At 41.0% G+C, this 11228-nt stretch overlaps 3 protein-coding genes across 3 annotated transcripts; all 3 read right to left on the bottom strand.

Moving 5' to 3' along the window:
- Nucleotides 1–1062: 1062 nt before the first annotated feature.
- Nucleotides 1063–1652, bottom strand: LOC133712218 (small polypeptide DEVIL 11-like). The gene has a single exon (XM_062138334.1). The coding sequence runs from the start codon at nucleotides 1635–1637 to the stop codon at nucleotides 1326–1328; it is 312 nt and encodes a 103-aa protein (XP_061994318.1). The 5' UTR covers nucleotides 1638–1652; the 3' UTR covers nucleotides 1063–1325.
- A 2893-nt stretch (nucleotides 1653–4545) lies between these two features.
- Nucleotides 4546–8304, bottom strand: LOC133712216 (serine/threonine-protein kinase STN7, chloroplastic). Its single transcript, XM_062138332.1, has 10 exons — nucleotides 7714–8304; nucleotides 7546–7629; nucleotides 7223–7345; nucleotides 6998–7096; nucleotides 6570–6738; nucleotides 6367–6460; nucleotides 5597–5690; nucleotides 5451–5507; nucleotides 4963–5376; nucleotides 4546–4884 (listed from the first exon to the last, which is right to left on the bottom strand). Exons 1-10 carry the CDS (start codon nucleotides 8161–8163, stop codon nucleotides 4723–4725), a joined length of 1746 nt encoding a protein of 581 aa, XP_061994316.1. The 5' UTR covers nucleotides 8164–8304; the 3' UTR covers nucleotides 4546–4722.
- A 682-nt stretch (nucleotides 8305–8986) lies between these two features.
- LOC133712217 (probable galacturonosyltransferase-like 3) lies at nucleotides 8987–10798 on the bottom strand. The gene has a single exon (XM_062138333.1). It carries the CDS (start codon nucleotides 10538–10540, stop codon nucleotides 9446–9448), a length of 1095 nt encoding a protein of 364 aa, XP_061994317.1. The 5' UTR covers nucleotides 10541–10798; the 3' UTR covers nucleotides 8987–9445.
- Nucleotides 10799–11228: the final 430 nt, after the last annotated feature.

Here is an 11228-nt window from a genome sequence, read left to right on the forward strand (position 1 = left end):
TTTATTAATCTGTTTCCTGTTATTTCACCGAAATGAACAAATTAAGACGAACCCGAACATATTTTTCACAAGACGATATTTGGATGCTCCTCTCTCAAATAATGCATTTAGTTGAAGACAAGGCTTAGGTGGAATCAATGCTCGTGCTGTTAGGTTGAAGACAATAAGATCAAGACCAAGCTTATTATCACTATTATTATCAGGGTAGACAATAGTGATGGGCCAACAGCCAACTACAGTTTGTTTCTTTGATTAAAACATGGCTTCTGTAGCTAGCACAATAGACAGGTACTAATTTAAACTAATAACGGAAGGGCTTCTAATATTAGACACCATGTTCAATGTTGTCACAACTCACTTTGCCAAAAAAAAAAAAAAAAAAATGTTGTCACAACTCAAAGTGTACTTAGGTTTTAGTCAAACTACTAATTAAGCACTTTGTGGACATTCTGTCCACAAAAAGGACTTGAATCCTATCCCTACAATTTTGAAATCCAATCCTCAGTTGAAATGATTAATGGCCTACATGATTATGATTGTTCTCCTAAATTAGGGATGCTCATGGTCCATTTCATAACCCCATTTAATCTTCACTAAAACACTATGCGAGAAGATATTTGTGCTCCTAAGCTCCGGTCATATTTATGTTTAGTGTAAGCTGTATCAAGAAAAAATTCAAGGTGGCAAAGACAACCTTCATTTGGGGGTATATCTTAATCTTGCATTTTGTATCATCCCAATTGGTAACTCAACTGATGATGATGAATAAGTTGGACATTTCCAGACTCCACAATGACTCGTTTGGAGGAATTAAATATTAAGCTAGAGAAAAAGAGTGAAACAAACCCAGGTTTTGGTTGCTTTGACTTTCTGAGGCAGAGCCTTCACAGAATTAATTCTCCCATAATTTGGAAATCCCATTCCAAACTCATGTTAGATTATTAAAACTCTCTATTCATGCAAATTATCCTCGCGCATGAGCGATGCTAATGATTATCATCCAAACATAAATCACAACAGAAACAAGTATAGAGTGTATGTACCAAAAAAGAGAATGAGGAGTATAGTTATGAAAGTTTCTTATATTAATGCTATCCGATATACATATCTAGCCCATGAAGAACATTCCATACAAAATTGGTTTCAGCTAATTTTCCGACCACATCCTTAGCTTCACTATTTACAGTAGTACTCCACCAAGAAGAAGATAGAAAAAAGTGAAGGGAAAAAAAAAAAAAAAACCAAAAATCTTCCCTAGCCAATTGCCCCTTGCAATTGACATAGCTAGTAAACTAAGCTAGGACTTCAGATTCTTCAAAATCAGATCAGTCATGCCAGCATAGAAGCATGACCACACACCTCCTTATGATGTAAAGCCTGGCTCTTTGCTCTTTGAGAACACCCCCAAGCCCTCTGCTTGATGATGATGATAGCCTTCTCTTACTGGCACTGCTGCTCATCTTCATATCTAGCTTAGATTTGACTGGTAGTGATGAGAATATATGAGATGAGCTTTGTGTGATATGGAAGTGATGACTGGAAAGCTTTGAGCTCTGTGTGAATGTGGGAGTTGGGTTTGAATATGGAGAGGGGAAAGGAGGTTGTTTATATAGAGGGTTGAAGGGATGGTCATGCATGGATGGTCATGGCTCCAATTGGTCTAAGAAAAGAGCCAAGGATGGGGCAGGAAAGGGTGTGCGGTGCCCCCAAACCCACCAGACAACACCCTAATAAGGGACCTACCTTTCCCACTTTGGAATCCATACTCATCACCCTACGTATGAGAGAAAATGATAAATGAATCCATACAAAACCCTGTCTCTCACATGTAGAATAATAGTATCATATGTTTATGGACATAAGAGAATAGGTAATTCTTTAATATATCTGATATCTGATGATAACTGGTTTTGTATGCAACGAAAGCAGTAGTTAACCGTGAAGGCATGAATTAACTAATTATTTTTTATTTATTGCTAGTATCACACTCATTCAGAACGAGTGTGATTCAACACAGTAAAAGAACTCAAAACCATGTAAAACTATACCAGCAATTTATGATATGATCGCAAATAGAGAAGTATAAAAAGTTTCATCCTCAGTGTAGCTTAGTATCAGGTATGTCAAATAAAACTGATCAATAATGATGATAGTGCACAAATAGTTAAGCAATTTTCAACTTAATCAAGTTATTGGGAAAAATGATTCTTTCCGAGAGACCTAAAGATGAGCAAATATCATAATCGAATTACATGATAGAAGGTGAAGATCCAAAATGGAAATCTGGACCTTCGCCCTAAAATCGGCAAGACTATACCTCATATGTTTGTATAGGCATTAACCACCAGGATAATGGGTCGGCCACTACTAACCAAAAGGTCCAGTGGAACAAGCAATTGTTCTGGTAGTTCATGAGCTGCATTCAACATTTCTACAAATGATGAGGTGATAATTCAGTATCTGTAGGGCTCACCAATTTGCCCTCTTTCTTCTCCTCGGAAAATCCTTTCTTTTTAGTGCTTTTCTTTGTTTGTTCTTGAACTTTTCTGTTGGATCCACCTAAACATGCAATAGGAGAAGACAAGTTGAATCCTACATAAGAATGCATATTAACAAACTTTAATTAGCACTGTTTGAAGACTATAATGACTTCATCATCTTAATCACCACCATCATCATCACCACCATCATATAGACTAATATATAACAGAGAAACCTGGGTTGTAGGGACATGATCCTTGATAGCGAAATCTGGGTTTTGGCTAGGGTTAATGAATTATTAATTTTTAGTTTCTCCAACAACAGTCCGGTAATTAGTGCATACTTTAGGTAACTAATGAGTCATTGACCCATATAAGAAAATGGAGATGATGTATGATGACAGTAACTTTAATCAAAGTTTAATGGTCATTTGGCTGCATATATATGTTGCTACTGTCTATTAGGATGATGCTATTGCTTTGTTGATAAGTGGGTTTCTTAGAATAGAGTACGTATTTTCTGCTTTTTGTGTTCTCTTTAGAGATATTATTAAAGGGTAGAAGTTGAATTTGCTGAATCAGGATGATATTATTTTGTGGACTGTGAAGTATGCACCAACTCATATAAAAATTTCACATCTTATGTGTTTTGTACTATCATGGAGGCAAAGTGTTGAAATGCTTCAAATAGGTTGTATGAGACTAACATAAGGGCGCAAAACTAAGATTTTGTAAGAATGCATCTGCGGAGAGAAATTCTTAAATATGCTACTGAGCCGTTAACATGGAAGATTTTCTCTGCATATAGTTGCTTTAAACAGAAAATCTTGATACAGACAATGTACCAGACACAGTTGTCTAGCTCTGTCCTAAAATGAGACAGTAGGAATATATGAAAAGGGCTGAAGCCATTTTTCCAATATGATCAAAAGGCTGAAGACCAAGATCAGCATTTCAAAGCTATGACCGAAGATTCCGTATTGCACTTATATAATCACTACCTTTAAGTATTTAATCTAAGTGCTCGAAGATATAACTTCAAAGTTCAAACACACTCGAGCAGAAGCAAAGGAAAGCAAACCCACTTGCTTCATCTTGTGCTCCATTTTTCTAAAGACAGACCAATTTCCAATACCCCCCCAGTTTCCATTTTCTATTCCTTTCTTTGTTCAAACCTAAGCTGTAAACACCCAGTTACGTTTTTTAGTTGCATGAGATACTACACTAAAAAAAAAAGAAAAAAAAAAAAGAAAGATAACTAAGCTTTGGGAACTCAAACAGTGCTGTGATCAAAGTGTGTTGATCCCATCCCAGGTCGAGAATTGCAGCTATCTTGTGTCTCATGCTGTGTTTGTTAATTGGTGTCCCCATTTACACTTCAGAGAAAAAAAATGGTCTGGTTGTACTGAACAAGAAGGTCAGAGTCGCACGTGAAGTTCTCGTGGTTAACAATAGCATTGCCCCAGATACACTGATCAATTATTAGATCTATGTTATCTCTAACTCTAAGCCCCTCTGAATCATAATGTTTAATAATCAGAGCATGCAAACTTGATCTTGTTGGCATTGAATATTTTGATATATGGTATTGCTTCCATACCAGAGATGGGACTTGAAGCATGTGAAAACCCGGTGGATTGTACGGTTTTGAGTAGCAGCTCCAGTTCACATACATGCGTTTGGCAGCAGCAGGCTTTTGCTTAAGAGGGAAGCTTTGAATATGATTAAGCTAACACGTTCTTGAATTATGAGTCCTTTACAGCTCTTGATTACCGTACCATTAGCGACATTAATCAATGGATTATTGTGTGAAGAGGCTCATTGACTACAGATATAGCCAGCTCCAAGAAGCTAGCTAGGTCATTTGTAATTGGCTTTGTTCATTCGTCATTTCGTCACTGCAAAATCCAATTAAGGCCAACTGGGCTTTTGTATTTTTCTAATTTTAAGAAGATGATGGGAAAAGATGTCGAGGGTTGAAGGAAAGTGCAGCTTCAGTTTATGAATAACTGTGCCATATATATTTTTGTGTGTATCTATAATCCAGTAAAAGTCATTGCACGTGTGCTCAAAATATACAATTTTCTTGATCACTATTCAAGGTCTGTTTTCTTTAGATTCCAGCTAGTTTGTTTCATATATGGTTTAGACATAATTCTATGTCACCAAGTTGGTCAATTGAGATTGCTACACAACATTTACAAAAAGAAAAAGAAAGTATGCATGTATGTCCTTACAAGCTTCATTCCTCTTTGGGAATCCACCTGCTCCACCAGAGACTCTTCCTTTGGTTGTTAAGCTCATTCATGCTCTCATTCAATGTTTTCACAATCTTCCTCTGCAGCCAAAGAGCTGAAGCAAGAGCATTTCTCCGAGGACTAGACTTCTTCTTAGGCTTCGTTTCCTGCAAAACGTAGGATAATGAGATCATTGTGAAAGAAAACATGAATTACTGATTGCCTAGTATAGTTGAGGTACAAACCATAAGCTCCTGGAGTTGAGCTTCTGTGAAGCCACCATCCTGCTTGGTTCCGGATCTTGCCATTAGCCGAGTAACCCATCTGGCAGCCTCCCCATAATCTTGTTGTGTGTATCGGAAGAGTTGCAGCCTCAGACTCTGCATGACGGACAGCGCTAACAGGCCTTCCTTGTCAAAGTAGGGATATGCTAAAGCTGTTTTTGCACTGATTCTTTGTCTTGGTTTGTATCGAACCATTGATGTCAGGAGTTCCCATCCAATTCCACCATCTAAATCCAACAACTCAAAACCTTTTCGTAGTTCAGAGTTAGCTCTAGGCTCAGCAGTTTTCCTCCATGCAACCAAGTCATAATCACATCTTTTAAGCTGACGGTTGAATTGTATCAGGCCGCTGTCACTACGTAATCCTGGGAATGCCTGTATGAATATCAAGACAGTTAATCTGAGGTTATTAACTTTAGTCCTGTTACCAACAAACTTTTGTTACTTACCATTTGTAGGAAAATGAGCCCAGTACTGTAGATATCAAATCTATCAGGCAAATTCATCTGTTTAAGATCATATAATCAAACCCATTAAAGCAAATGAGAAGTAATCTAGCTCCAATCAAGCTGAGATGGTTTCACAGTTATTCCACCTGCCATAGAACTGGGGAAAGTGCTGTTGCCACTGGAGCAGAGGGTGCAGATGGTGTCTGTGTGCTCATGATGTATTGCTCAGGTGCAGCATATCTGAAATAGGGAAAAATCGAATAGCATCATCAATGCCTACTGATATGAACAGACTACACCAAAGTCACTGAGATGCTATAAGGAAACTGAAACTAGGTACTAAATGGAAGATGCAAATCAGAAAGATGTTCTTTAAGACCATTAATTCAGTGAGCATGCTTTCATAGTCAAGTATCAACGTTTCATCAACACTCAGGTCCCATTTTTTATACAATACACAAAATGAAGGGCCATTTGCTGGAATTTCAAATATTCTTTCATGGCCTAGATCTAGATAACTTTTACATATGAAATTAAACTGTTGGCTTTGCTGTTCTTTAGTCCCCAGAACACCTTCAAGATTGACTATAGTTTCAGTTCTTGGGTCAGAAAATCTAAAGTAGATAATGAATCTTGACACTAAGCTGGTAAACTTCAGCAATATCAGACCATTCTGCAAGTATTTGGGTATGGAACCAGCAGAATAATCAATTGAACTTTGTTAAGGCATATTTGTATGTTCCAGTAGTCTTAAATGAAATCATTGATTAGTTGTTCCTCTTGTTAGGAAACTTCAAACTAATAAGTTTGTCATGCCTTTGATACAAATCTACGCAATCTGCTACTTGCATAACATAGCAGGAAAGGTGATTTTAAGAAATTAGATCAGTGTAGGAAGTGGTTTAACAGAAGGTACCTTGGATCCAAAAGAAACTCCTTTGGAATGTAGTTGATGCCGACTCGCAAATCTGCTGCAGCTCCAAGGTCAATGATCTTGAATGTACGAGAGCCTGCTCATATCAAATTTGGAATTAAGAAATCGTAAGTTAAATTGAAGAAAGGATGAACTTTGCTATTTCTTGATCGACTGATGTATAGCATGCTATGAAGTATTATTACCTTCAGAGAAAATAATATTTTGAGGCTTTATATCTCTGTGCACAATCCCTGTTGAGTGAAGACCATCCAATGCAAATAAGATCTGTCTCATTATTGTTTGAATGATTCTATTTTCCCTTTCCAGACCCTTTGGCAAGTCCTGAACTTTTCCAAGTATCATAGTTTCTACCTGTCATTTTATGTGATCATGAGTGAAGTTGGCAGTTGAATAGTTAAACTACACCAGGACTTGCTGTAAAAGTCAGAAGCAATCAAATAATCATAGGCTTGAAAGAGTTGATTGCAGGTCAGTGAAAGGATCCACATTTGGATATTAAAGTTAGAGCTACTAAACTTTCAACCGTGCATGCTAAGTTTGACAAAGAAATCATTTGGTTAATTCTTAAAATTTAACAAACATCTAAAGACCGACGAGAGAAACTACCAACATTGTAGGGAAAGTCTTTGCTTTGCAACAAATCATAAAGTGTGGTTTCCCCTTCAAACCGCCATATAAGCCAATATTCAGCTTCTTTCTTTGAAGAACTCTGCATGCACATTCAAAAATATATTTCTTGTCATGGGATACACTCTAGAACGTACAATGGCAATGGCTAGAATGCTTCAAGATAATGATACCCTTAAATCATATGGTACTAGTAGTAGAGCAACACCTCAAGGAAGCCGTACTTAAAATCAGCACAGCTGTTTGCACACGCCCTTCGCACACGCTCATTCATCCAAATCTCTACCGCGCCATATTCAGTAGCCTTTTTCAAGACCAATTCCTCTTCTTTCTAGTAACAACCAAAATTCACACATTAGCATAACACATTCTTCCCACAACACAGTCTCAAGTATAAAACCTCAAACATACAACATAACCTAATTCCTTACTTGTATTTCTTATAATGCTAATAAGCTAAGTCTGCTCAGGAATGCATGATTAAGCAGTAGTTTTGCAAAAAACATGGTAACTCACTAATTTACTTCATACCTTGGCCTTCTTGTTAGCCAATGAAACTTTGTACACCACTCCAAAAGCTCCTTCACCCAACTTCTTCCCCAAAACAAAGTCATCCTGCACCACAAAACCAAACACAAAAACCTCACTTAAACCCCAAAAGCTGACCTGAACCCAAAACCAACCAAAAAAAACTCCAACCTTCTTGTAAGTGGGTCTGAAAATCCTCTCAACAAAAGCAAGCACAAACATGTCAAAGAAGCCCGGAGCCACACCAGGAGTGGCCCAGAGATAAGACAGAGCCCCCAGAGCCAGAATCGCACCGGGTACCGTGATCGTCAAGGCATTAGACTTGGGAAGAGTGCTTCTGTAGATCATATCACCGCACTCCATGACGGTGCAGGGCAGCCCCACCCCCACCCCCAGAAACAGGTCGTGCACCGCATGGATCAGCTCCCCGCCGGAGGCCAAAACCACCAAGGCTTTAGGGTTTGAGCTGGAGCTGGAGCTGGAGCTGGTTTTTACTAAACCGGAGGGTTTGGTTATTCTGAGCTTCCTGCCCAGAAAGTGGGATGTGGGTTTTGATTGGTGAGGCTGGAGCTTGGCAACTCCGATAGTACTAACTCCTCCGGCTACTACTGTAACGGCCATGGCCGCCGTAGTAGGGTTTCAGAAGCTGCTTGATTTTTGGGGAATCTCAATTCAAGTACGAACAGTTTGCTTGAAGAAATGTGCTGATGATTATCTACACCATGACTGAGACGAGAGCAGAGTCTCTCTTTAGTTGTGACGGTTATTACAGGTATATTTGTGGAGGGAAATGGCTCGATAGGATTGGTGGCTAATATTCCACCACAAATGACACGTACACTCTCATGTATTGGACTGGATCGAATTAACTATTGGGTTGAGCTGAAACTTTGAGATTCAAAGCCCATGTTTGGAATTACTTAAAGTTTATTGATACCTACCCCTAGTCAATTGCAATCAGAGCGAGAAAACGTCCACGTTATCTCGTTTGGTGCTTTATTAGTGTCCAGGGACCAGTGGGTAGTTGTCAAACACCAACTAAACCTATTATTAATAAGATGAATGTGATTAGTTCGCGCCTTCACTATCTCAAGGGAATCAACTAGACGCAATGCTTAATTACCCCTGCATTGCATTTGCACGATGCCTCGGATCATCCTTGAACATGTACAATGGTATTAATATACATACAGAGTGATATAGGACCACATTGAGAGTTTCTTTTAGACACGAAATTATTTTGCGTATCCGATACATCATGCCAATACATGCTGTTGAAAGGCAGCATAGCGCCGGTCACTATCTGGCGATGATACACATTGTTGCTTGATAAGCACTCCTTGGGTTCAAGGTTTAGGTCTCGACTACGAGAGCAACTCAATTCTACAGCTCCTATACTCTAAAATACTAATGTTAAGAATTCTTAATTTTTACCACATCAAAATAGAAAAAATTAAAGCAAATTTTTATAAATTGTATTTACAGGACTACTACACAGATGGGGATGTAACTCTAAGCAATGATATTGCTTGATCTGGTTGATCAATAGTGAAAAGTGGCCACAATCGCACCTTCATATAGTCCATACCAAAACCAAAAAAGCCTCAGTCTTGTAGTCTTGCACCCCATCGAATTCCGAATCTTCACCAAACACTACCAATTACCTAATGCAGTAAAAAAAAGCCACATCACTTTACCGCCCTGGTATTTTTTTCCCCATTCACCATTCATCAAAATCTCAAACCCATTTTTTTTTTCACCCTTTCTGCTTCAATCAACGGCAGTAACTCCCGTCTGCCTTGACCAGCCCAGACAAGATCCACATCGTCGTATTTACCCCCACCAGTAACTGCCCGCAGAGCCATAGAGCCTCCGTGAAACGCGACGCGCAGCGCCGTCGTCATCAGCTATCAGCGAAGAGAGAGGAGTGACGAAAGAGGTCGTACGGGGCCCACAGGCTATCCAAGGGACACGGCCTTTTGGAGTCCAATCGGAGCCAGGGCTTGCCCTTACCGCTCCAATGGAGGAGGCTGACCGGGCCCGGGTGGAGGTCCCTACAGAGCCCTTCCAGGTTGTCACCGCCGAGTCCGTGCTGGTTCCACCTGTGCTCCACCCCCTCCACGTCACCCGCGAAAACCAACAGAAACGGCGGCAGCGACCCCAGCTCGTAAATACGGTGCCGTTTCTGGACGCTCATCCAGTGCTCCAGCTTCTCCGTGTACTTGCCCTCCCTCCACTTCCACAGATCGATCACCATAACCCCCGTGTTGAAATAGCACGCGCTCCGCCCCGAGAACTCCGCCGCCAGCGCCGCGTTTGACCAGAACTTCGGGGTGAAGTAGTTGGTGAAGTTCGCGTGGCAGTACTCCGGCGCGCCCAGCACGCGCCTCCCGAGGTTGATGCGCCAGAGCTTCGCCACGTCGTCGACGACGATCAGGTCGGAGTCGAAGTAGATGATGCGGCGTACGCCGGAGGGGAGGAGATCGGCGAGGTAGATGCGCGCGTAGTTGAGCGGCTGGTCGAGCGCGCGTCGCACCGAGTACGAGATCTTGCCCTTGACGAGGTTGCAGTCGAAGTGGTAGAGGCGGAACTTGAGGTAGGGGAAGGTGGCGGTGATGACGCGGCGGAGGTCGTCGCGGCGGTGGCGCGTGGAGATGAAGTGGAAGACGATGTTCTCGGGACACGTGGCGTGCTGGAGGACGGAGAAGACGCCGGCGACGGAGCCGCGGAGGTAGGTGGAGTCCAAGGTCATGGCGATGTGGATGATGGAGGGGTTGTGGGAGTGCGCGTCCAGCGAGGACCACGCCGTCCGGGGGCACCCGCGGCCATTCCGGAATGCAGGCGCTTCTCGGAACTTCGGGAGCTCCACGGCGGCGGTTTCCGCCGGAAAATGTACGGCCGCGGCGAGGACGAGGAGGAATGCGCAGAGTCGGCGGTGATGATTTGGTGGCATCTGCGCTACTCTGGTGGAGTGAGAGAATGGGAATGAGGAGACCATGGCTTTACTCTTTTTAGGCTTCGATTGGGGGTAGTTTGGTCATTTCGCTGTAGGACCGGCGGGGGGATTGAGTGTAATGGAGATTGATGCTTTTTGATTTCTTGCGAGTAGGAAAGGAATGAGGGGGCGAAATCCAGGCTGGAAAGACGCGTCCTTTTGTGTGTCTGATTTTGGTATTTTTTATAAGTGGGTGTGGGACCCAGCTAGTGGCTGAAACTTCATTTCGTTTGCGGTGGTGGCGCCGTGGCGGTTTCAACCGTATTCACGTCGTGAACGTAAATGAGAGCGTACTGTCGACGGCAAGTCGTACAGAACGCTTTACCTGTGATTAAATCGTGTCTACTTCCCTCTTTGGCAAGATTTCAAATTTATTTAAAATTGTTGAAATTTCTGTTGAAAAATACTTGTAATTGATCTTTACGGAATTTGAGTTGTATTTTGAAAAATTAGTTATTACTTACCATAGTTTTTTGATCATCAGATAAATTTTTCATCGAAACTATGCTTGCGAATGTTGGGTGGACTTCTTTTTTTTTTTTTTTTTTGGTAAGATTAGGTGGACTTCTTTCTGATTTAATTATTTATGTACATAATTGAGTAAGGCAAGAGACACTTTTGACTAAAAGAAAAATAACTGTGTTGGTAAAAGTTGAATATCATTTCATAGACAACAATATGCGGATTATAA

This window comes from Rosa rugosa, chromosome 5 (assembly GCF_958449725.1).
Source record: "Rosa rugosa chromosome 5, drRosRugo1.1, whole genome shotgun sequence".
NCBI classification, from domain to species: Eukaryota; Viridiplantae; Streptophyta; class Magnoliopsida; order Rosales; family Rosaceae; genus Rosa; species Rosa rugosa.